We start from the raw sequence: 26,479 nt of genomic DNA on the forward strand, positions 1-26,479 counted from the left end.
TGCCTCTGATGCATGGTGTTTTATAGTTCATCTTGCACTGAGACTTTGATGGCCTCTAGGTGGCAGTCTTGATCTTCATGAATAGCAAGTAGTTGGAGAAACCAATACTTGATGTTGTCAATGTTAAAGAGACTAATGTTCAATTAAAAGATTGCAAGAACTCCCATTTCTGTGATGAACAATAGCCGTACACCAATGTTTAATTATCTCGTAGGGGTTTCCTTGTAAAACTGGTTTAATTCTGCTGAGTGACATTTATGCTGTCAATGTGAACTGACTTTGGTTGAATCCATACTAGATATACTTATGTGATACCCGACAGATAGCCTATCTTTAGGCTGTCCGGATGCATCCAGAGTTTCCATGGCTGAGACGAAGTATTTCCCATAAATCCATGATGTTAGTCTGCTCCAATGAAAACAGGTGGAATTCCCTGTTCCTCCCAATCACGCGCCGTTCCCGGGTAGTCTGGTGAATGCGGGAGAAACTGAGCTGTTAAAGTTAAAAACGAGGAATTCAAAGAAGACAAATAACTGCGTATCTTTTAAATAACGTTGGCGTGCTGACGAGGATATTGAACAGAGCCTAACTTTAGCCCTGGAGTAATACAGCAGGAGTGCAAAGGCTGTTCATAGGAGACGGAAGCAGTGTAATTAAGTGTGTAATCGCGTAGCTACAAAGTTGCCCCACCATACCTACCCGCCGGATACGTTTCTTCGGGGCAACTTACAGCGATGGATAACTGGAATTTAGGGTTTTGAGACTCGCCGTTTTTGCTTATTGTAGATTATTTGACCGTTTGGAATCGTCGGAAACCTCATCTGTGTATATTTTTACAGACGGATAAGCACGACGGTCATGCCAGCGAAAACAAAGTACAACCTAGTTGATGATGGCCATGATTTGAGAATTCCATTGCATAACGAGGAAGCATTCCAGCATGGGATCAACTTCGAAGCAAAGGTACATTTCTTTCATGTTACTATATTCGTCAATATGCTACTATAGCCCACACTACACCATGTAGCCTACATCATACAACTCGAAGATTAGTCGTGATCTTATTTGCCGTTAACTTTGCAAAGCAGAGGGTTTGAATCCGGCTTGCTCATAACTATTCTAGGAATAATCGCATTACAATCGCTTTTTGTGTTTTTATTTCTACAATGATTGAGATACGTTGTCCCTTTTGTTGTGAATAGTATATTGGCAGTCTGGACGTGGCACGGCCGAACAGCAGAGTGGAAATCGTGGCTGCGATGAGGAGAATACGGGTGAGTAGCCTATTCTCCTTCAAAACAACAATAATAACGTGATAGAGGCTACTTTTTAAGGTTGTAAACCATCGTAAATCTTATCAGTGCATGTTCAGCAGGCGATTTACGTCTTCCATCCTAACGCTTGTTTGTGAAACACATAAAGGAGACAATACAATTATCCACAAAAGCGCTTTTCTTCAGAACAGTTCAGTGCCCTATCAGGCACCTTGGTAGCAGGAAGCCCAGACCAGGGTGTGACATATATACAAGGGACCATATAGAAGACAACTCGTCCTAGCTGGTTATGAGTTCGTAGTGGACCAAGAGAGGCGCTAGATGCATCATGTAGTTTTAATGTGTTCACCGAGTGTTTACTGAGCTGGTGCCCCGTCCCTTGAGGATCGCCCATGGTCCGACAGGGATCAGGGAAATGTGGACAACGGTGCTTTGAAGCGGTGCAGTGGAGTGTACACGCTTTCATAGTACCCCACCCCCTTCTCTCTCTCTCTCTCTCTCTCTCTCTCTCTCTCTCTCTCTCTCTCTCTCTCTCTCTCTCTCTGTCTCTGTCTCTGTCTCTGTCTCTCTCTATCGCTCTCTCTCTCCCTGCGGGTGGTTTGCATTGTTACCCAATTCATGTTCTTTTCATGTGCTCATATGACGCCTGTGCGACTCTGGCTCTAGTTCTAAACTAGTCCAAATTACCATGGAGTGTTTATTAAAGGCATGTCTTTGCTGTTCAATGCTTAAACAAAGTCATGTTAATATTTGCTCACAGTCCAGTTGTGATTGCCCTCATGTGAAAGCCAGTTTAGTGTAAACATGATCACATTACTCTCACCTTGTTTCTCTGTGGAATAGGTTTGGTATTGTATGCCAAAGATCCTATTCAGTGTTCGTTACCATAATGGCTAATTCCTACTTGTCGTTGTTGCAGCTCCGGACTAACCTTAAACCCAGACACGCTAGCCCTAACCCCAGACACGCTAGCCCTAACCCCAGACACGCTCGCCCTAACCCCAGACACGCTCGCCCTAACCCCAGACACGCTAGCCCTAACCCCAGACACGCTCGCCCTAACCCCAGACACGCTAGCCCTAACCCCAGATACGCTGGCCCTAACCCCAGACGGGCTAGCCCTAACCCCAGACGGGCTAGCCCTAACCCCAGACACGCTAGCCCTAACCCCAGATATGCTAATGCCAGACACGCTAGCCCTAACCCCAGACACTCTAGCCCTAACCCGCACACGCTAGCCCTAACCCCAGACATTCTAACCCCAGACAGGCTAGCCCTAACCTCAGACACGCTAGCCCTAACCTCAGACATGCTAGCCCTAACCCCAGACACTGCAATAGTCTATGCCAGTGGTTCTCAAACCTGTCCTGCATGTTTTAGATGTTTCCCTGCTCCAACACACCTGATTCAAATGCATGTTCGTTACCAGGTTTCTACAGAGATAGATAACGACCCATTTATTTGAATCAGGTGTGTTGGAGCAGGGAAACATCTAGAACATGCAGGACAGGTGGTACTTGAGGACAGGTTTGAGAGCCACTGGTCTATGCTGACGTACTGAAATCCTGCAGCTGCAGAAGTGAAGTGAGAATGGCTCTGACCATTATCGGACAGACTTTGTGAACAACTCCTGGAAGATGGAAGTTGTTTTCCTTTCATTGTGAACCTTGAAAGTGCCCATTGTGAGTTCATATCTGTTCCTAGATTCCAGGGGAAACTGGTCAGCGCTGATGACCAAGCGTACATTGTGCAGACACACTCACTCCTTTAGTTCATACAAAAATGTGTATGTTCTTGTCAGAGAAGAAACCAGACCTCAATCACTCTCTGTAAAAAGAAGAAAAAGAGGTGCATCTTGTCAGCTTCTCCTTGGCCCTATAAGTTTTGACTCTACTAATGAAAAGTACTTTGTAAATTGATTTTTTTATTACTATCTTTTAAAGAGTGCTGCATGAACTGTTCTGTTCAGGGGAGACATCTCCTGACTTAAAGGGATTAATGTCTCATAAATCTGCCTTGTTGGTGTTAATACTGTTGCTCTTGTAGAGTGTGTGATTAGAGCTCCTGTGTTTAGCAGAAAGTCCCCAGTGACCTTTTAGAGCACTGACATGTAGTCAACCACACCCCCCACCCCCCACCTCTCACTACCACACACCCTCACTACCACACACCACATCCCACACTTTCACTACCAAACATCCTAACCCTCAACACCACCCATTGTCACTAAGGGCAAAAGTCAATTTTGCATGTGTAAAACTACGGCCTTTCCATTTTTACAATGTACATTTAAATGTTCTTGCACATACAGTAGGTGTTGCATTGAAACACACCACAGTCAGTGAGAGGGTAGCTCAACCCTCATTACAACAGAGCATGTAGCTCCCCTGTGGCCTACGGCTCTCTTCAACTTTATCTCAGTGATCCTCGTGTCAGGAGTTAATTACAGCAGGCTATTTAAGTCGACATCATGGCCTTGTTGGGGGACACGCATGTAGCAGAAGAGATTTGAAGGTAAGTGTGGGGGTGTTTAGAGCTGATGTGTTGGAGCGATACCGTTTTTATCTCCAGTGTTCGTGTCACTGTGATTAAGGAGGTGACACTGACACCAGGCCCTGAATGCAGCTGAACTATAGTTGTTTAGGGTTCCCCCCCCCCCCCACACACACACCAACCACACACTCCCCTCCCACACACTCTCCTTACAAAAACCCCACACAAATTGACGTGTTCCCTCCTTTGTTCCAGGTCCCGGTGTTGGAATCCTATCGAGGGAAATATTACCACACCGTTAAGCTAGCATATAGGCTTTTAAAAGGTGTTACCATGAGATTTTGCAGAAGTAAATCGCCCATAGGCGACTAGCTACCACTGGTCCCGTGAAATAGGAACTCCCGCATTGTGCTGGCTGTTGTCTCCAGTGGTAGCTGTGGTTAATGGTTAACCTGCTTCCACACTGCTGGTGACAGCTGAGAGGCTGCATACATACGCAGCGTGTGTGTGTGTGTGTATTTGCTTTGTACAAACTAGTGTGTGTGTGTGTGTGTGTGTAGTCCCTCATCAGTAATATACTGTCTGAGTTTGACGAGAGTAGACATTGATTCCTTTCTTATTCCCGAAACAAAATCATCTCTGCCTTTCTGTCTGTCTCAGCGTCTACATTCCTTGGTTTCTCTTTCTTTCCTTCTCACAATTCTCTCACTCTCTCACACACACACACACTGCCCCGGCGATTTTATTTTTACCTGAATCCCAGGAACAGTTATAATAACACACACATGCAGACACACATCTGCTGTCTGCACCTTAGAGGTGTCTCTTATTGCAGGTTTGGCAGGGTTTTGAGGTGGTAGATGAAGTCTATGCAGGAGAGGTTTGCTCCTGACGCAGACAATGATAAACACATCCTGCTGCCGTGAAGTGAGTTGTCAGCAGCGTGGAGCTGCTTCTTCTTCTGTGGCTTCTGTCTGATGGATCTCCCTGCAGGCCTCAGAACACACTCTTCTTCTGTGGCTTCTGTCTGATGGATCTCCCTGCAGGCCTCAGAACACACTCTTCTTCTGGGTGTTACAGGGGTGAGGCAAGCACTTCAATCAGTTGTCACACATACTGACGATATACGCACACACTCACATTTAAGTTCCCCCTCCCACACGCACACATATTGGATGGCCCCTCCCACACGCACACATATTGGATGGCCCCTCCCACACACACACACATTAGACGTCTGTGTTTACTGCTGTCAAAGGGAGGGTGTTTAATATCTCCTTGAGGGCTCGGCATCCAGTATGAGTCAGCTGGTCCTCCTCCACACATGTGGATGCAGGATCACCACAGTCTACTAACCACTCTCGTAGTCTCTCACCACTGCAGATAGGGAATTAGCATAGTTGGCATACCACGACAGTCTGTGAGTTAGCATACCGTACCACAGACGGGGCCATTCTGCTTTCCAGCATAAACACCTTTCCAGACTGACTTAGTGATTATTTTATTTCATGGAAAAAATGTTTTGTTTATTTAGAGCAAGTGTCCTACAGCTAAGGGGCATCTACACTGTTGAAATAACCAATAAAGAAAAGGTGGGTTAAAAAAGACCAAACATATTTGATATGCTGTTTTTTATTTTCTAGTGGGCAGCCGGTATGTTAAAGGGTTAGCTGCCCTGGAGCTTGCTCTGGTGCAGGCGCATTCATTTGAATAACAAATATGTTTGTGTTTTTACAGTTCTAGTTTAAAGTTATTACAGCGTAGACGGCCTTCTACTCTGAGAAACTTTCAGCGGATCATTAAGCCGCATCCTGCAGCGAGGCGCTTCACAGAATGGGGGATCTGACTGGAAGATAAAACACTAGTAACAAGGGTTGACTTGTGTGGGTTGCAATCTCTCTCTGATCTCCAAGGTCTTTTTTTATTTTGTATATGTTTGATTGGCTGGTTGTGTTAGTGGGAGGAGGCAGGGAGAAAATTCAGATACTGTTGTACAGCTATAGGGTTAGGGTTAACCCCTGCATTAGGGTTAACTCCCTGCACTAATAGTCAACCAACAACAACCTCAAATCACATCTGTCCATTCTAGCGCTGGACTGCTCTGTCCCAGAGAGAGGTGTATATCCTCAAAACGGTTCATGTGCTGCGTAGGTATTTACATAAAATATGGTAGTAGGAACAACTGATGTCACGTGAATGCCAGCATACTCTCAACGTTGCTATAACACCAAGGAGATGTTAGCCTATGTAAGAAAGTGTGTGTGTGCCTGAGTGTGTGTGTGTGTGTGTGTGGGGGGGGGGGGGTCTGAGCATGAAGACCTTGGAGACTCAGGATATATAATGTCAACAGGCTTTTCCTAGCCCCACTTCCTCCTATGAGCTGGGCTTGTGGGCGTGTTCTCCCTGCCTGTGTGTCGCTCTGAGTGGGGACAGTGAGCTGGCCACAGGAAGAGCTTACGTACGGGGGGAAATGGGAGAACAATGGCTCTGTAGGGGCCAGGCTTGCTAGTCCCTGGCTTCTGGTGGTCCGAACGACATAAACAAAGGAAGGAACATGGAGTAAACGATCCCATAGTCTCACTTCCTAAACATAGTCTCCTAACCCTGCCGCTAAACATAGCCAGAAATACACACTGAACAGCCTTTTAACTGTTCTCTGAACACATACACAGTAGCACCAGCTGACCTGATACATGGGCATGCAGTCCTGGTTCCTCTGCAACCCTCCATGTCTTCTAGAAAGTTGTCCTTCTTAGTTCAATAACTTCTACAACCTTCCATGTGCTCCAGAATGTTCTTCATGTTCAGTAACTTCTTTTGACTGGTGGCCCCCCCCCTGTCAGTGGGGGACCACCTTCCGGCCACTAGGCAATTACATCTCAGCCTAGAAGCCTGTCCTGTCCACAGTAGAGAAAGTTAGGCCCTACAGTAGAGTTAGGCTCACAGTAGAGAAAGTTAGGCCCTACAGTAGAGTTAGGCTCACAGTAGAGAAAGTTAGGCCCTACAGTAGAGGGTTAGGCTCACAGTAGAGAGAGTTAGTCTCACAGTAGAGAAAGTTAGGCCCTACAGTAGAGAGGGGTAGGCCCTACAGTACAGAGTTAGGCTCACAGTAGAGAAAGTTAGGCCCTACAGTAGAAAGGGTTAGGCCCTACAGTAGAAAGGGTTAGGCCCTACAGTAGAAAGGGTTAGGCCCTACAGTAGAGAGGGTTAGGCCCTACAGTACAGAGTTAGTCTCACAGTAGAGAGGGTTAGGCTCACAGTAGAGAGAGTTAGTCTCACAGTAGAGAAAGTTAGGCCCTACAGTAGAGTTAGGCTCACAGTAGAGAAAGTTAGGCCCTACAGTAGAAAGGGTTAGGCCCTACAGTAGAGAGGGTTAGGCCCTACAGTACAGAGTTAGGCTCACAGTAGAGAGGGTTAGGCCCTACAGTACAGAGTTAGGCTCACAGTAGAGAGAGTTAGGCTCACAGTAGAGAGTTAGGCTCACAGTCGAGAGTTAGGCTCACAGTAGAGAGAGTTAGGCTCACAGTAGAGCGGGTTTGGCTCTACAGTCGTGGAAAGTAAAAGCGTGCAGAGGAGTCTCGTCTGGGTCCAGCAGAGATCTCGTCACCGAGTCTCTTTGGTCTGGCTTATGATCCTGCCATTTCTTTGAAGCTTGTCATTCAGGGGATTAAGGCAGATAATTATTTCAGAGTCAGCGGCGTGAAGGCGATCCGCTCGCACTGCTGAGATCTTGTCTCTCGGGGTTTATCTTGCCAACATGGCCGATTCACCCTAATAAAGAGGATCTTAGCAGCGAGAACCCAGGGACATTATAGATGGAAATGTGAATGTTTCACGCAGAAAGGGGTTTGGAATGTTGCCGTGGTATCGGCTGTGTCTAATCGCTGTTGCGCAATCAGTGTTGATGATGTTGTTCTGTCCCGTTGTTTCCTTCGGTCCCAGGCCTTCTCTAAGTCGGTTCACCATCATTTTCTTACTTTGTTTTGAGTGATGGGCTGTACAATCATAGCGCTGACAATGAGGAACAGTTTGGTGCCTCGAACGATTCAGCGTAGGGCACAATCCCACTTGATGAAGTCTCCTGATTTTACAGTTCTAATCAAACAGTGATTACAGTGGCTGAATATAAACACGTAAACCCTATCTGTGGGCACCATCTTGGCAGCAGTAGGATCTGGTGTCGTGGTAGACCCCGCTGGAGGTAGACCCCGCTGGAGGTAGACCCCGCTGGAGGTAGACCCCCGCTGGAGGTAGACCCCCGCTGGAGGTAGACCCCCGCTGGAGGTAGACCCCCGCTGGAGGTAGACCCCCGCTGGAGGTAGACCCCCGCTGGAGGTAGACCCTGCTGGAGGTAGACCCCGCTGTGTCAGTGTTGGGGAAGTTCAGCAGGAAGTTCTCCTGGCTCAGGGTGACACCAGCTCTGCTGATAAATGGATGTGCTCATAGATGACGTCTCTTTGATGCAGAAGAGGCACTTTTCCCTTTGAGTGGTTTGTGGAATGGAATCACACTGACAGTTCTGTCTCTCCTGTTTTTATTACGTTATCTAAATTTTTTCCCTCTCTTCTGTCTCCATCTCCCTTTCTCTCTCTCTCTTTCCAAATAAGTTGCTTCAATTTTAACAAGAGGCAAATGGAACTATGTGGAACTGCTCATGAAAAAAAAAAAAAAACACAATATTATTCTGCCCCTAAAGTTGATATCCTATTTTTGCCCCTGGACATCGTTTCTGCACCTGCTCTGAACCTCTGTTTTGATGAGGTCCCCACCACCAACGTCTTCACTGCTGATTGCTTTTAGCAAACCGTTTCAGTGACCATGGATACACCCCTCACACATCAGGGAGATCAGAACGAATTTGATCTCAATAACGGAGTGACCATAACCATTTAACACCCACCATAACCGTTTCACATTAACAGAGTTCATTTATCATCTGGCCAGCCAGTTCAGGCTTATCCTTGGGCTTCCAGGACAGAGATGCGATGAGCTGTTGCAGCGGAGCTAAAAGATCCCACTCAATGCATCACAGGCACTTGATGCAAGAACCATGTTGTCTTGCTCGGCTTGTGTTTCCTGGGAGATGTATGAAAGAAAAGCAGATTCTGTCTAACTAGAAGAACTAGCAACCTGTCACGGTCTGAAATAAATACCACAGGCACTGCACTAATAGATATAAACACACAACTAGGGTAGAACATCTGTCCTTGCCTGTCTGTCAGAAAGACACGCTGGAATGCAGATTAAGTGTTTGTGTGTGTGTGTGTGTGTGTCCGCGTGTCCATCACAGTGTCCTACAACGGAATGCAGATGATCATACAACGTTTAACTGTACGTGCCGAGAGAGAGAGAGAGACGCAGAGAAATGGAGAGAGAGAGATGGAGAGAGAGAGATGGAGAGAGAGAGATGGAGAGAGAGAGATGGAGAGAGAGAGATGGAGAGAGAGAGATGGAGAGAGAGAGATGGAGAGAGAGAGCGAGAGAGACAGAGCGAAAGAGACGGGGAGAGGGGGGAGAGAGAGGGGGAGATGGAGAGACAGAGGTGAGAACACATCACCCATTGTTCCATCTAAGCTCCAGATTTGTTTGGTTTGTCTTCTGGATTTGCGGCCAAAAGCTGGATCTGGTATGGAGGAATCTTATGGTCTGGGAGCGCACGCGCACACAATCACACGCACGCACACGCACGCACACAGACACTTGCTGACTTTGTTTGTGGAAAGCAAAAATGCCTTGCAGAAGCTCCCATACTCTGTGTTACTAAAGATTTAAATCCCCTTTAGGATATTTTTCAATCAGGAATTTAATCCCCTAACCTGTCTGCCCTTGATTTACAGCTATTTTCTTCATATCATGCAAATGAGTTAAAGATTCCGAGAGCTTCTGGAATCTATTACACTGAAAACACAGTTGTTTCCATGGTAACTGTGAAGTGGGGGGGGGGGTGGGTGCAGAACCTGGAGGAGTAAGACGCTCTTATCCAGAGACACAACGTCCAAGGACACAACGTCCGTTGGCATGACCGGGAATCGAACTGGCAACCTTCGGATTACTAGTCCGACTCCCTCACCGCTCCAGGTGGGTTGAGTGGAGGGAGCTGCAGAAGGAGGCCGTGGGGTTAGGGAGCAGGGAGAAGCCCAGGGAAGCCTGTCAGCTTTTGATGCCTCTCATGTAGCTGCCCAGCTTGGAGCGGCTCTCCAATGCCAAGGGGCTGCTCTTCACAAAGGGGCTGCGGTGCTGTGTCAGTCTGCCTGCCCTGTCGCACGCTCAGAAGGCTCCAGTGGTGTGTTTGTATGCAAGTGTGTGTGTGTGTGTGTGTGTGTGTTTGTTTGTAATAGCATGACAGTGCAGGAGATGGGTTGTTCAGTGTTGTCAGACCAGAGCCGTGAGGTGGAGTGTTAATAAGAGCTGCTGGGATGTAACATTGCACAGCCAAGAGAGGCTTGGTGTCAGGGCTGGGATGTTGTCAGGATTACGAGGGGTCTCCCTACACCCTCTCCTTAACTCACTGCTCTCCCTGCCCTTCTTCCTGTGTGTGGGTGTGTGTGTGTGTGATAAGGGAGTAAGTGGACTGGTGGCTGGCCAAGATAATAAAAAAACAATTTCTATGATTCCCCTGAGAATGGGAATACTGCAGCCTCTCTCATTCCCATCACCGTGTTGGGGGGAGGGGGGTTTCTCTGACTGGGAGGGGTAAGTGGGATAAAGGAATGAGAGAGAGAGGGGAGTGTGTAACTGGGATACGAGAAGGCTGACCGCGCGTCCAGACTGTCTGGCCTTAATAGCCATCATGCAGAGGCCGCCTTCGTCAAGAGAGAAGGCAGCCTTCTCCAGCGTGATGCTCGGTGCTTTGTGTCCACAGCCACGGAGGGAGCGCAGGAGGGAAGGGCTGCTGGGAGGAGCGCAGACAAAGGGAGCAGGCGGCCTTCTCCAAGCAAAGGAGAAAGACGAGACGTACAGGAGCAGTTCCTCTTGCACTTATCAATGGGGACATTTTTTCCCACTCTAAGGGCATACTTGGCCATGAACTGTATGTTCTCTGTCTCTCCTCTATTCTTCCTCCTTGTCTCTCTCTCTCTCTCTCTTTTTCTCTCTCTTTCTCTTATTCCTTTCACATTTCAATGAGAGCGAGAAGACTAGCGTGAGCGAATTGTTTTAGAAAGGGATAAAAGAGAATTCCTCAGAGTATTTCTCTTCTGTCTCCATCAGAGCTGCTTTGTGCCTGTGATGCTGGGGCCGTGAGGTTTCCACAGCCCTGGAGCAGACAGCTAGTTATCTATGGAGCCATGTCTGCCACAGGCTACCTGTCTAATGGACCCTAATGGGCTTAGGGATGGGATGGGGGGGGGCTGCCCTAAAGCTCCAGAAGGCAGTTTTACATTTAGATGGAAAGGCTCACCCTTTCAAAGCCTGTTGTACTCCCAGATAGGAAGCACTTCATGAACAATTGTGTTGAGGAATCTGCCGATTCCTCCCTGGTGATTGGCTGCTCATAGAATGCTGCACGCTCTCTCCCATTGGCTCCGCCTGCTGAACAGTCACTCTCATTGGCCCCCCTTGTCTCTGCCAAAACTAGCTGGGGTCCAGTCCTAGCTCTGACATTTCCGTACTTTTTATAGAGTGGCATTTTGGACCGAAGGTGGCATTGTGCGTATGTGTGTGTGTGTGTGTGTGCATGTTTGTGTGAGGGTGTGGCCCCTTTGTTATTGCTGTGATGGATGACACCGTGTTTGGCTCCATGACCTTCAGTAGATAATGACCCGCTTATCGGGAGATGCGGCTGGCAAATGTTAGCCGGATGAGAGCTTTGTGACGCTATTTGCATGTCGAGTGCTTCACCGGGAGAATCAGCACCGTCTCCTCTCCACGCGGCCCGTTAACAGGACGGCTCCTCCTCACGTCTCCATAGAGCTGGTTAACGGCTGCTTTCTATTTTTAAGGAGCTGTAGTTGCCCGTAGCGATGTTTATTGGGCTGGTATAATTGTTGTTGGCGACCATAGACAAAGAGGAAACCATATGGCACACAAAAACTCTCTCACACACACACACACACACACACACACACACACACGGTACTCCGTGACATGCAGCTAGCCGATGTGGAAGAGGAGAGGCGCGAGAGGGACCGTTTACAGAGAAGTGCCATTCGTCACGTTTTGCAGCTCGGTTGCCACGGTGCTCGTTCAGATCCATTAAGAGCAGACACTGTCATCTCTACAGGGGTAAATCACTCACCATACCTGCACTGTACAGTTCATTACGTATACAGGGTGGATATAGAGTGGGTCCTTGGTGTGTGTGTGTGTGTGTGTGTGTGTGTGTGTGTGTGTGTGTGTGTGTGTGTGTAGGATAGGATTCCTGGCCAGTGTCGGTCCTCAGTAATATTCTCTGCACAAAATGAAGCCGTGCTCAGAATTCAGACTCCTGCATTACACGGACAGACACGCACAAACACACACACACACACACCAGAGGTTTACGCGGAAACTTTGAATCGTGTTTTAAACCTGAGAAGAACCCGTTTCCTGACCGAGCAGAATAACGCAGCAACCCTGTCTCTGGTGAACCAGGGCAGAGCTCTAGAGGACCAGGGTTAGATAGAGGCTAACACACAGTCGGATAAGAGTTAGCGATGGAGGGATTCAAGGCTGTGGTTTGACATGTGCTTCCGTAACCGGTTATCCACAATTGGTGTTGTGGCAACAGATGGGTTGAAGGACCTGTCATGGTTGCGCCAGGCCAGGTGGCCCTGAGCTGCGGGGTCAGGGGAAGGCTGACCATGGTCATGGGTCAGAGGTCACGCCAAGCAGAGGTCGTTACCAGGCTCAGGAGTGGGCGAGGAAAACGGGCCATCTGATCGTCCCTCTCTCTGTGTGTGTGTGTGTGTGTGTGTGTGTGTGTGTGTGTATTTGCATGCTTGTGCTGGCATTTGTTTGCTTATGTTGTTGAGTCTTTGCTGTGCTCAGCCCTTGTTGATTATATCAACCCTGGGCAACTTCAATGAAGGCGATGTAGAGATGAAGGAGCAGGATGTGGTTAGACTCCTGTAGTCTGTTACTGCAGGGCTTAGAAGCGGTTTGTAGGCTGTGTTTGGAAACACGGTATCTCGCTCGCTCACTCTCTCTTTCTCACACACACAGACACACACAGACATACACACGCTCAGACTCAGATAGTGTTCCTCTTCCCTGTTTGGTTTGAAATCCCTTTACCGAGAGCTCTCCTTCCTTGTCTGGTCTTTAGCGTGCTCTTTCATCTGGGTGCTTATACACTTTTCGAAACGCTTGTTAACGTGGTCTTGCCCTAACACGCGTGTTAACGTGGTGTTGCCCTAACACGCGTGTTAACGTGGTGTTGCCCTAACGCGTGTGTTAACGTGGTGTTGTCCTAACGCGTGTCCTTCTCTGTTTCCCGCAGTACGAGTTCAAGGTGAAGAACATCAAGAAGAAGAAGGTGAACGTGGTGGTGTCGGTGGACGGCGTGAGGGTGGCACTCAGGAAGAAGAAGAAGGTGAGTGTTCTCCCCTGGAGAGAGACCAGCACTGAGAGAGACCACCAGCACTGAGAAAGACCACCAGCACTGAGAGACACCACCAGCACTGAGACACCACCAGCACTGGGAGAGACCACCAGCACTCAGATAGACCAGCACTCAGAGAGACCAGCAGTAGGCCAGGTCCCGGGGCGGTACTTAACCTCCTAAGGACACTCATGTGCAGAACCTGTTTAAGTGCAGCTTTTGTCACATGCATTAGCCCCCCCCCCCCCCCCCCCCCCCTCCCTCCATCTCCAGGGACTTGGTGGACTTGTCTTAGTCCTCCCCAGGGCCACGACTCCTCGTTAGTCCACTTAAAGGCTACTGTGTGTGTGTCCATCTATGTGTATGAGTTGCCCTTTCTTGTTTGTTAGCCGGCATGTCAATATGCCGAGCAATCTTATTAAAATCCAGAGGATGGAGAGAATGGGGAGATGAGGAGAATGAAAGGATGAGGAGAATGAAAGGATGAGGAGAATAAAAGGATGAGGAGAATGGGCCGAGCTGCATTGAGATCCAGAGCAATACTCCCAGAGGGGAGTGCGTGTTGACATTTTGATTGTGTCAGTCCATTTACAGAGGCGGCGATTGGACAAATAAATAGATACGTGGAAATGATGGAGACTTTCTGGAAATTGCATTTTTATTCTTTTCTCTCCTCTCCTCCCCATCTCTCCTCTCCTCCCCATCTCTCCTCTCCTCCCCATCTCTCCTCTCCTCCCCCATCTCTCCTCCCCTCCCCCATCTCCCCTCCCCATCTCTCCTCACCCTCCCCATCTCTCCTCTCCTCCCCCATCTCTCCTCACCCTCCCCATCTCTCCTCTCCTCCCCCATCTCTCCTCACCCTCCCCATCTCTCCTCCCCATCTCTCCTCTCCTCCCCCATGTGTTGTCCTGCAGAAGAAGGAGTGGACATGGGACGAGAGCAAGATGATGGTGATGCAGGACCCCATCTACAGGTGAGCTGTCCAGCATCCTGCCCGAACAGAACCAGCCCTCCGGTGTCTGGGGAGGGAGGAGGAGGAGGAGGAGAGGCGGAGAGGCGAGGCGAGATGTAATTAGAGATCTCCACAGCCATTTGCCACAGGGAAGGGCAGAGTCCCACTAGTCCTCACTCTGCCCCTCCTCTCATCAGCCCCTCTCGGTCTTCCCTCCTCTCTCTCTCTCCCTCTAGACCCAGCCTTACCCGCTCTCCCTCTATCTCCTTTTCCTGGACAGGGCTAGAGTTAAAAGTTGGGGCCAGAGAATCTCTCCCTTCTGAAAGCATTTCTCCCACACTATGCCTCACCCTCACCCCAGTTTTTCCTCTTGCTTCCTCTTTCTCTCTCCTCTCCTCCCTCCTCTCTCGCGCTCTCGCTCTCTCTCCCTCCTGTTGTCCCCATGGGAGGCTTCACCTCACAGGTGAGGATGAGGAGAGCGTTCTAAATGCCAGCTTCCTCCCAGCCATCTCTGTTGCAGCCTGTGTGTGGGTTTCCTGTTCAACTCATCTGTGCTACTCCAGATACTATACATCAGAAACCAAATGTCTCTGTTTTCTGCGACAACTTTGATATCCCCCTCAAGAATTTGCTTGATATTGACCTTTTTGTGACAAATATTTTACATAAAAAAAGATCCGTAAAACCCTACCCCCCCCCCCCCCCCCCCACACACACACACACACACACACAGCGCACGTATCACATCCACCCACCCACACATGCACTGAGTGTGTGTGTGTGCATGCGCTGGCTGCTCCGGCTGGTGTATTGATGGCTGTGACTGTATTAGTGTGATGACAGAGCTGCAGGGGCTCTTACCAGCAGATGGATGGCTGTCGGGTCTCACAGACCATGTCCATCAAAGGAAAAATCGCTAGGAAACAAGACCGCTTAATTACTCTGACATCATAGCAGATCCCACTGGGCCTATTCATCCTATCAACGCTGTGTGTGTGTGAGCGCACGCGCTAGAATGATGCCAGGACACGGTTTCCACGGCATTCTGTGTATACCTGCTTGAGGTCCGGGGGTCAGTGGCTGAAGAGCTGTGTGTTGCAGGGCAGCGCTGGGTGTGTGGAGAGCTGTGTGTTACAGGGCAGCGCTGGGTGTGTGGAGAGCTGTGTGTTGCAGGGCAGCGCTGGGTGTGTGGAGAGCTGTGTGTTGCAGGGCAGCGCTGGGTGTGTGGAGAGCTGTGTGTTGCAGGGCAGCGCTGGGTGTGTGGAGAGCTGTGTGTTACAGGGCAGCGCTGGGTGTGTGGAGAGCTGTGTGTTGCAGGGCAGCGCTGGGTGTGTGGAGAGCTGTGTGTTGCAGGGCAGCGCTGGGTGTGTGGAGAGCTGTGTGTTGCAGGGCAGCGCTGGGTGTGTGGAGAGCTGTGTGTTGCAGGGCAGCGCTGGGTGTGTGGAGAGCTGTGTGTTGCAGGGCAGCGCTGGGTGTGTGGAGAGCTGTGTGTTGCAGGGCAGCGCTGGGTGTGTGGAGAGCTGTGTGTTGCAGGGCAGCGCTGGGTGTGTGGAGAGCTGTGTGTTGCAGGGCAGCGCTGGGTGTGTGGAGAGCTGTGTGTTGCAGGGCAGCGCTGGGTGTGTGGAGAGCTGTGTGTTGCAGGGCAGCGCTGGGTGTGTGGAGAGCTGTGTGTTACAGGGCAGCGCTGGGTGTGTGGAGAGCTGTGTGTTGCAGGGCAGCGCTGGGTGTGTGGAGAGCTGTGTGTTGCAGGGCAGCGCTGGGTGTGTGGAGAGCTGTGTGTTGCAGGGCAGCGCTGGGTGTGTGGAGAGCTGTGTGTTGCAGGGCAGCGCTGGGTGTGTGGAGAGCTGTGTGTTGCAGGGCAGCGCTGGGTGTGTGGAAGGTGGAATGAAACTGGGATCTGATCAGGGCGTCGGCAGCTCTGTCTCAGGCGCCTTCTTGGCCCGGTATGAGACATTTCAAATATTGTCAAAGCACACTTGCTGTACCGTGTTAGTACACACATAAAAACAGGCTGCATGACCAATGACTCTTTCTCTCTCACAGACACACACTGGCTGGATGGGGTGCTCTGTTTTAGTAATGTTGTCTGTGTGTCAGTGCTCTGTTAGTAATGTTGTCTGTTTGTCAGTGCTCTGTTAGTAATGTTGTCTGTGTGTGGGAGGGGAGTCAGATGGCTGAGTGGTTAGGGAAGCGGGCTAGTAATCAGAAGGTTGCTAGTTCGATTCCCGGCTATGCCAACCAAATGACGGTGTCCTTGGGCAAGGCACTTCACCCTACTTGCCTCGGGGAGAATGTCCCTGTACTTACTGTAAGTCGCTCTGGATAAGAGCGTCTGCTAAATGGCTAAATGTAAATGTAAATGTGTGTGGGTGCGCACGCACGAATCCCTGAGTGTGTCAGTATCTGGTCTCCTGAGGAATGTCTCTCTGACCCCTGCAGGATCTTCTACGTGTCCCACGACTCCCAGGACCTGAAGATCTTCAGCTACATCGCCAGGGACGGCCAGAGCAACGTGTTCCGCTGCAACGTGTTCAAGTCCAAGAAGAAGGTGTGGCAGGAGGGTCTGGGGAAGGGAGGAGGGTTTATCTGATCACAAGTGTCAGTGCTGGGGTCAGGGGTCAGAGCTAGGATCAAGGGGTCAGTGCTAGGGTCAGGGCCCAGTGCTGGGGTCAAGTCAGTGCTAGGGTCAGTGCTGGGTTCAAGAGTCAGTGCTAGGGGCTGGGGTCAGGGGTCAGTGCTAGGGTCAGGGCCCAGTGCTGGGGTCAAGTCAGTGCTAGGGTCAGTGCTGGGTTCAAGAGTCAGTGCTAGGGGCTGGGGTCAGGGGTCAGTGCTAGGGTCAGGATCAGAGCTAGGTTCAGGGTTAGCGCTGCAAGCTAACTAGCTACAGACTCAGCCCTGCTAACAGGCCAGCCTGCCTCCACTGTTGAAGATGTTGTAAGGAAAACACCCAGGTGGTTGGCCCGGTGCAGGTGCAGGCAGCTAGAGGTCAGTCGGTCATGTCTGTGTCAGGCCTGACCTCGACTGTGACTGTGGCCAAACCTCAGACTGGCTCCCCAGGCAGCCCTGTGTGTGCCTGAGGGGTGTGTGCGCCTTTGGCAAAGTTTTCAAATCAGAAAAGGGGATGTTTTATTGATGTCAAGGTGTGTGTGTGTGTGACCAGAGCCAGGCCATGCGGATAGTGCGCACGGTGGGCCAGGCCTTCGAGGTGTGTCACAAGCTGAGCCTGCAGCACACACAGCAGAGCGCAGACGGAGAGGAGGACGGCAACACCTGCAACCAGTCCTCTGTCTCAGGTAACACACACACACACTCTTATACACACACACACACACACACACACACACACACACACACACACACTCTTATACACACACACACACACTCTTTTATATACACACACACACACACACATACACACACACACACACTCTTTTATACACACACACGCGCGCACGTACACAACATACATATAAAGTGCCCACTTGCACGCCCACTCTACCACTCTCAGTCCTTCCCGCAATCTAATTTTCTATTACTGTGTGGGTGTTTGTGTGTTTGTGTGTTTCACTCTTTAATGGTAGGTGCATAGGGAGAAGGCTGTTCCTTTAGCCTCAGAGTTTGGGTTTCACATGGAGAGCCCAGATCACCCACGCACACGCACACACACACAGCTCCCTGTCATGCTGCTTGGAGCAAGTCACACAAGACCTTTCAAGCATGGCCAATGAGCTTATCTGAGGAACTAATTATCACAGCCATGAAAGAGAGCAAGGAGAGAGGGATGTTTAGGAGCACCACAGGAAGGGAGGGGGAGGGGAGGATAGGAAGGGAGGATAAGGGAGAGGAGGGTTCCTCCTGGTTCAGGGTCAGGGTGTGTTTGGGCCAACCTGAGGCGTTGCCGTGACGCTGCTCTGTGTTCCGTCTCAGCCCGGGAGCTGACTGGTGCGGAAAAACCTGCCGTTGCCGTGGAGACGGACATCGACGCAGAGGAGGGGGCGCTGCCCGACAGCACAGAGGACGAGTTCAACCGCGGGGTCACCGACCTCGACGCCACGCCCCTCGACGCCACGCCCCTCGATGCCAACGGAGATAGCAGCCAGGACCAGAAGGTACTCTGACCCTGATCTTTAACCCTGACCCTGTGGTCTAAGGGGAATGTTAGAGAAGTTAGCACCAAATCCAGATACAGAACATGTCTTCCTGTCTGTAGGCCTGGTTAACTGCCTGGATAGACAGAATCCCACTACTTCTTGGAAGCAATTACAAAAGCTTGGAAAGACCTGTGGGAGAAAATGTATGATATCCGTTATCTGTATGCCACTCATTTATTTCTTGGGCAGATTGCCTAAGGACCAACAAAACCTATTGAGATTATAATAACGATGTTATGGATAAATCTCCTTTTCATCCCTTACCTGATATGGGGAAGCTCCAGTTTAAAGTTATAGAGCAAGATCCGGTTCTTAGGCCAACTGAAACCGCAGAGAAGATGCTTCAATTATGGATTAGCCATTTCATTTCAGAAATCTTAAGGAGTATATGTTCCCTACTGATATCCGGGGGTAGGGATGGATTCCTGGTGAAAAAACAAAATGATGTTATTCATATAAATATTATCAGGGATCATTATCAATATACCTACTTACCTGAAGATGATCAGTGGGGGACAAAATGGTTCCTGGTGAGGTGAAAAAGAAGCAAAAGATCAATTTTGATCAAAAGTACAGGGAATAAAGTTGGTTTTCCTTACCTTTTATACTTACCTGTATACCTACCTGGATACCTACCTTGATTTCGATGGACATTTAGTCCACCTTTCTACTTTATATTAAACTATATATTAAAAATATATATAGTGCCAGCGCAACTGTGAGACCTTCCCCAAAACTGACCCTGGTCTTTAAACCTGACCCTGGTCTTTAAACCTAACCCTGACCCTGGTCTTTAAACCTAACCCTGACCCTGGTCTTTAAACCTAACCCTGATTCTGACCCAGCATATCTGTGCCTGTGTGTCCTCTCCAACAAGCTGGGTTCACAATCTCATTGCACCATGTTGCTCTGAACCATTTCAAGGGTCTAATTTTCCTTCTGAGGATTCAGTGTGTTTGTGGACTGCTCTGCCGGCGTCAAGGACGTCGAGGAGATGACAGGCTTAGGAGGGGTTGAAAGGGATAGGGTTAGGGTCAGAAGTGTAACTGCTATAGTTGGAGGGTTGATCTGTGTAGCTTGATAACATGAAAGACTGCACTGGGCTGTACAGAGATGGTGTGCGTGTGTATGTGTGTGTAGTCAGAGCAGTACATACAATAGTTGGTGGGTGATCTATCTGAGCTTGTCATCTACTGGGTATTAGATCATTCCCCTACCTCCCTCCATTCCTTCCTCCCTCTATCCTGTCCAGCACTGGAGGCAGAGAGATGTCTAGATTACAAATTGCTAGCAAGTGAAGGGGTGTTTCATCACAAGGAAGTGAGTCTGTGTGTATGTAAAACTGGGTGCCCTAGAACTCATTCAAACCTTTATGAAAATGGAAACGGTATACTGCAGTATAATACTGATATACTAATACTGCAGTTTACTAGCCTGACGTTGTCATACTCATAATTCTAGTCAGAATATGAGTCTGATACCGCTCCGTTGGGCTGTGAGTATGGGGCGTGTTTCAACCGAACCCGGAAAAAAAATGCCTCTTCGCTCAATTGGATAGACCTACAACCAATCAAAGCAACGTAGTATGTTGTTTGCTGAAAACAAATTCAACCCAAGCACTCTTTGGTGATGTGGTTGATTGCGTTACGGTTGATCATCTGTCCATCATCGTATAAATCCCACCCTGAAAATTTGATTGGTCCGAACAGCTCTTGTTCGGATATAGTTTTTCCCCAACTGAGCGACCCCAGACCCAACTTCCCAACCACATTTGTTTGTGGGCGGGGTAAGTTCGACTGGCACCCAGGCTAGCAGTTTACTGATATTGCAGTATAATACTGACACTATATTTACATTTAGTCATTTAGCAGACGCTCTTATCCAGAGCGACTATATATATATATATATATATATACTACTGATTTTAATACTACAGTACTAATACTACAATATATGAATCCTACAGTATAATACTAATGAATATACTGCAGTAACAGCAGCTTGTGCTGGGGTACTAGTGAGCACCAGCTTCAAACCCTGTTAAGTAGATTGATGTTTGTTCAAATTCACACTCGGAATCCTCCGTTTTCTCCCAAATTGGTCCAGATTGCAGTCAGCCAGTTTAGTATTCTGTGCATAAGCATGACTTGTTTTCTTATTCAGTCGAGTACGGCTTGCACAAGCAGGAGGAGGCCAAAGTGGGCATGTCTTCTGTCCTCCTGCCTGTCTGTCTGTCCTCCTGTCTGTCTGTCCTCCTGTCTGTCTGTCCTCCTGCCTGTCTGTCCTCCTGCCTGTCTGTCCTCCTGTCTGCCTGTCCTCCTGTCTGTCTGTCTGCCTGTCCTCCTGCCTGTCTGTCCTCCTGCCTGTCTGTCCTCCTGCCTGTCTGTCCTCCTGCCTGTCTGTCCTCCTGCCTGTCTGTCCTCCTGCCTGTCTGTCCTCCTGCCTGTCTGTCCTCCTGTCTGTCTGTCCTCCTGTCTGTCTGTCCTCCTGTCTGTCTGCCTGTCCTCCTGTCTGTCTGTCTGCCTGTCCTCCTGCCTGTCTGTCCTCCTGTCTGCCTGCCCGAATGATGTCTGTTTGTCTCTCGGTCTTCCTCTCATTCTTTTCATCCATGTAATCTCAATCCTTTCTCTCCCCAACTTCAATGCGTCTGTCCTCTGCTCGGTAGGTTCCAGAGGAGGCATCCCTCCTGCTGGCGAGCCCCAGGATGCTGCTGCCCTCGTCGGGTAAGATGCCTCCGGGCACCCCCCTGTCTGTCCACCATCAGATCCAGCTGCTCCAGCAGCTGCTCCAGCAACAGCAGCAGCAGACACAAGTGGCTGTAGCACAGGTAAACACACACACACACACCTACACCTACACACGCTCACACCTACACACACTCACACACACACATGCTCACACACTCACCCCCCCCACACACACACACACACCTACACACACTCACCCACACACACCCATTTGTGTGTGTGCTTTAGTATAGTCCTATAAAAAGAGATGGCCAAAGCTATTTCAAAATGTAATAAGATCTCTACAAAGTATTGGAACACTTTGACAGGAGCCGTAGGTCACACTCAGGTTCCCCACTCTATTGAATCAACACTCACATTGCATCACTCGCTCTCGCTCCTCCACTCAGATACAAACACAAGCATTGTCAGGTTATGCCAGAGTTATGAAACTTGAGGCAGCAATTTCACAATTGTGCTACCCAAGACCTCCTACACACACACACACACTCACACACACCCTCACTCACACACACCGCTTCCCCCGGCTCAGACCGAGGGGTTTGTTGGAGAGCTTTCATACACCAGCGCATCAAAGCTGGCAGCGGGCGCAACATGAAGATAATCCTGTTCAGAAGCACATCCTGTGAATCACACTGCAGCTTCTGGGAACAAAACTGTGAGGGGGGGGGCAGGAGGATAGAGGAGGGGGAGGGGGGGCAGGAGGATAGAGGAGGGGGGGGGGGGGGGCAGGAGGATAGAGGAGGGGGGGGGGGGGGCAGGAGGATAGAGGAGGGGGGGGGGGCAGGAGGATAGAGGAGGGGGGGGGGGGGCAGGAGGATAGAGGAGGGGGGGGGGAGGGGAGACAGGGAAGGGCAGTTTTTAAATGGAACCCTTCATTTTTGCATGACGATGAGCCATACACAGGTTCACGTGTGTCATACATGTGGTGTTCCTGCTCCAGTGAGCTGCAGACTGAGACAAGACTCATGCTGAGCTGGTGATGGTGTGTAAACATCTCAAACTGGATTTCTGAAGAGAACACTTTATTAATCCCCAGATGGGGAAACTTGGCAAATTTATGAGATGGGGTAGAAGGAGTGATGAGAATATGAGAATGTAGGTGGCATTTTTCATGGATTCTGCTATGAAAGGTTGTGTGTGTGTGTGTGTGTGTGTGTGTGTGTGTGTGTGTGTGTGTGTGTGTGTGTGTGTGTGTGTGTGTGTGTGTGTGTGTGTGTGTGTGTGTGTGTGTGTGTGTGTGTGTGTGTGTGTGTGTGTGTGTGTGTGTGTGTGTGTGTGTGTGTGTGTGTGTGTGTGGGGTGTGTGGGGTGTGTGGGGTGTGTGGGGTGTGTGGGGTGTGTGGGGTGTGTGGGGTGTGTGGGGTGTGTGGGGTGTGTGGGGTGTGTGGGGTGTGTGGGGTGTGTGGGGTGTGTGGGGTGTGTGGGGTGTGTGGGGTGTGTGGGGTGTGTGGGGTGTGTGGGGTGTGTGGGGTGTGTGGGGTGTGTGGGGTGTGTGGGGTGTGTGGGGTGTGTGGGGTGTGTGGGGTGTGTGGGGTGTGTGGGGTGTGTGGGGTGGTGTGTGTGTGTGTGTGTGTGTGTGTGTGTGTGTGTGTGTGTGTGTGTGAGAGAGAGAGGTCGCTTCTCTCTATAAATGATTTAGTATCTATTAGGATTGCTGACTGACTGAGATGGAAAGTGAGACAGTCCCAGTACAGTGTCTGTGGAGGTGTGACCTTGGTGTGTGTGTGTGCTGCTCCGCAGGTGCACCTGCTGAAGGAGCAGCTGGGGGTGGAGGCCACGGCGCGCGTGGAGGCCCAGGCTCGCGTCCACCAGCTGCTGCTGCAGAACCAGGACCTGCTGCGGCACGTGTCCCTGCTGGTCTCCCAGCTGCACCACCTGGAGGCCACGCTCGCGCCCACCTCCCGTGAGTACACACACACACACAGGCATGTACGCCGTCTTTCCCCTCTCTGTTTACTCCATGTCTCTCTCTCTCTCTCTCTCTCTCTCTCTCTCTCTCTCTCTCTAGTGGGCTCCCAGGACAGTCTGCTGGAGATCACCTTCCGTGCCGGCGTGCCCCCGGTGCTGTGCGACCCCTCCACCCCCCAGCCCGACGCGTCCTGCCCCCCCCTGCCGGCGCTGGCCGCGGACCGCCCCGCCCTGGGCTCTCCTCTAGGTAGGGGCCGGTGTCTGCACAAACTCGAGTGTTTCCGCTTCCTCCCCGGCCCCCCGGGGCCCCCCCCCTCAACCCCCGGCCCCCCCGGCGGAGGGGGAGGAGAGGCCGGGGGGGAAAGGAGGGGCGTCCGAGGGGCGTCCCGACGGGATGTCACCGGGCGGCAGCCTGGAGCGTCTGCGGTTCCGAGAGTCTGGCATCGCCAGCGAGGACGAGTCCAACACGGACGACAGCGACGAGCAGGAGGACTGGGAGGGGGGGGAGGCGGGGGGGGGAGGCGGGGGGCGAGGGCGACGTGGCGGGGGGCTTGTTTGGCTGGGGGGGCGACGAGGAGAGACTGATCAACGTCATCTACAGACAGGGTCCGCCAGACTGTCTGGGGGATGAGATAGCCGTGTAGCTCCTGACCTCTGACCTCCCCGACACCGACCAGCCTGCCTCCCACACACACACACATACTCTCTCTGCTGTAACCTCCCTCAAACACACACATATTCTCTCTCTGATTTAACCTCCCTCAAACACACACACATTCTCTCTCTGCTGTAACCTCCCTCAAACACACACATATTCTCTCTCTGATTTAACCTCCCTCAAACACACACACATTCTCTTTCTGCTGTAACCTCCCTCAAAGACACACACATTCTCTCTCTGCTGTAACCTCCCTCAAACACACAAACATTCTCTCTCTGATTTAACCTTCCTCAAACACACACGCTCTCTCTCTCTGACAAAAGGACTGAGTGCCCAGTCAGGACCCTGCCCCCCCCCCCCCCCTGCACCGAGTCTGTCGTTGCCAGGAGACCCTCCTCCCTGTTCTCAAGCAGACCATGTTCAGGAGAGTTCCTCTTCATCAGACTCTTGTCTCCTGATCAGCTGTCCTGCAGACGCTGTCCTGGCTTCTGGTGGGAGCCTGGCGTGACAACATCGAAAACATCCTGAACAGCATCCACACAGGAGTGACTCACACCTGCGCCAGGCTCTAGTGCACGTCACCGTGTTACCACGGTGATTTATACACAGCCTAACAGCGATGTTGTCTGTCTGGACGGAACTCGGCGCCCGCATGTGACCTGCTCACCCGCCCTGTGATTGGAGGAGAGCGTTAGCTGCTCAGTGTTTGTCTTCCGCTCAGACGTCCTCTACTCGTCACTGCTCCCCTCTCTGCGCCCAACACACATACACACACATCTACTCAAACACAAAACACACACCTGATGTGTATGTCTGCTGCACTTGTCGTTCTCTCCCCCACCACCCTCCTCCTCTCCTCTCCCCTCCTCCCCTCCTGAAGGTCATAGTCAGGATCGATGAAGGTGATTGGCTCCCGAGTTGATGATCCACAGAGCACAACCATGACCACTCCCTTTATCAACCAATCATGCCTCCTCTCGTATTGCCGTCCTCTGTCTCACACACACACACGCACACATACCACGTGTGTGATTGTGTGTGTGTGCAAGTGAGAGTGTGTGTGTGAGTGAGACTGCAACTTCTGTTTCACTCTAAATGAAGCACAACATGACACTTCTGTGTCCGGCAGCCAGAGTTCCTCTTGTTAGGGTGCGGGGGAGCCAGATTACTGAGCTCTGGCACACACACACTCTCACACACACGCATCCAAACGCGCAGAGTCTACGATGGCCCAGAAGGGCAGACAGTCAATGGTTTGTGCAGATTAATTATCGATTAAAGTGCTTTGATATAGATCAGTATAGAGGTGTACAAACATGAGGGTACAACCTGTTCTGTCCTCTCCTCCTCACCCCCTCTCTCCCTGTACACTCTTTTTCTCTCTCTCTCCTGTTCTCTCGCTCTCTCTTGTATTCTCTCTCTCTCCCTCCTGTCCCCTCTTCCTCTCACTCTCTCTCTCTCTCTCGCTCCCTCCTGTCCCCTCTTCCCCTCTCTCTCTCTCTCTCTCTCTCTCTCTCTCTCTCTCTCTCTCTCTCTCTCTCTCTCTCTCTCTCTCTCTCTCTCTCTCTCTCTCTCTCTCTCTCTCTCTCTCTCTCTCTCTCTCTCTCTCTCTCTCTCTCTCTCTCTCTCTCTCTCTCTCTCTCTCTCTCTCTCTCTCTCTCGCTCCCTCCTGTCCCCTCTTCCCCTCTCTCTCTCTCTCTCTCTCTCTCTCGCTCCCTCCTGTATTCTCTCTCTCTCTCTCTCTCTCTCTCTCTCTCTCTCTCTCTCTCTCGCTCCCTCCTGTATTCTCTCTCTCTCTCCCTCCTGTCCCCTTTTCCTCACTCTCTCTCCCGTTCCTCTGATGTGTTCGAGGGTGTCGGGAGTCTAAATCTCCAACGCTTGGATTCCTTCGTCTGTCACGGAGAGTGAAAGTGTGTGCGTCTGTGTGTGTGTGCACGCACGCTTGATCATTGTTAAACTTCTTGTGACAGAAATGGGTTACCCTCAGCTGAGCACAAAGACTGGTCTGGCACTGTGTGGTTCCACGACTCCAACTGGAGCTGCTCTCCGAGTAGCAAGATATCATTTGGACGAAAACACGTCAAAGTTCCTAACGAGTTAAGCCGTGATTAGAACGGTCGCGTTCGCAAAAGGTCCCTCTTTTGGAACGTCTCTTTTTTTTGTGTGTGTGTAACGTTTTCGAGCAGATTGTTATAGCAACGGCATTCCTCGTTCTCCCAGCCCAGTGTTGTGGTCTCCGGAGAGCAGAACGTTTGTCTCTGCTGTCACAGCCTGCTGTTACTTGTGCATGTGTGGGAGTGACGCCTGTCCCTCCTCTCTTTCTCTTTCTCCCTACTCTCTCTCTCTTCATACTACCTGGCTTCTTATCAATAAAGTCTCCCTTCTTACTTTCTCTTTGTGGTTCTGTTCTGAAACCTTTCACTGGGATGTGGTGCACTCTCACATTCTCTCTCTCTCTCACACACACACACACACACACACTCAGCCACACACACACACTCAGCCACACACGCCCTCGCTGAGCTGAATGTGCTGAGTGCTAGGGTTAGGCTGGTACATTGTGAACAGATTTAAACAATTTGCGATTTCATTTGCGATCAACTATGAACAGTCGTGCGATTGATCGCGAGCACATTCCAAAAAATTGCTTGACAGCTTTTTCCTTCCTCAAATGCCTTCCGAGAACCATTATCTGAGGTAAGCCCTCTCTCTGTCCGCCCCCACCATGTTCCCCTCTTGCCCCGTGGCCCCGCACCACCACCGCTGGGGGG

At 50.5% G+C, this 26,479-nt stretch overlaps 1 protein-coding gene across 1 annotated transcript; it reads left to right on the top strand.

Annotated features, from left to right (window-relative positions):
- Positions 1 to 575: 575 nt before the first annotated feature.
- Positions 576 to 23,691, top strand: LOC136937039 (carboxyl-terminal PDZ ligand of neuronal nitric oxide synthase protein-like). Its single transcript, XM_067230775.1, has 12 exons — positions 576 to 963; positions 1,203 to 1,274; positions 13,186 to 13,278; positions 14,202 to 14,260; positions 16,679 to 16,787; positions 17,400 to 17,532; positions 18,167 to 18,348; positions 21,056 to 21,217; positions 22,880 to 23,042; positions 23,148 to 23,363; positions 23,434 to 23,555; positions 23,623 to 23,691. The coding sequence occupies exons 1-12, from the start codon at positions 859 to 861 to the stop codon at positions 23,689 to 23,691; spliced, it is 1,485 nt and encodes a 494-aa protein (XP_067086876.1). The 5' UTR covers positions 576 to 858.
- Positions 23,692 to 26,479: the final 2,788 nt, after the last annotated feature.

This window comes from Osmerus mordax, chromosome 27 (assembly GCF_038355195.1).
Source record: "Osmerus mordax isolate fOsmMor3 chromosome 27, fOsmMor3.pri, whole genome shotgun sequence".
Classification (NCBI taxonomy): domain Eukaryota; kingdom Metazoa; phylum Chordata; class Actinopteri; order Osmeriformes; family Osmeridae; genus Osmerus; species Osmerus mordax.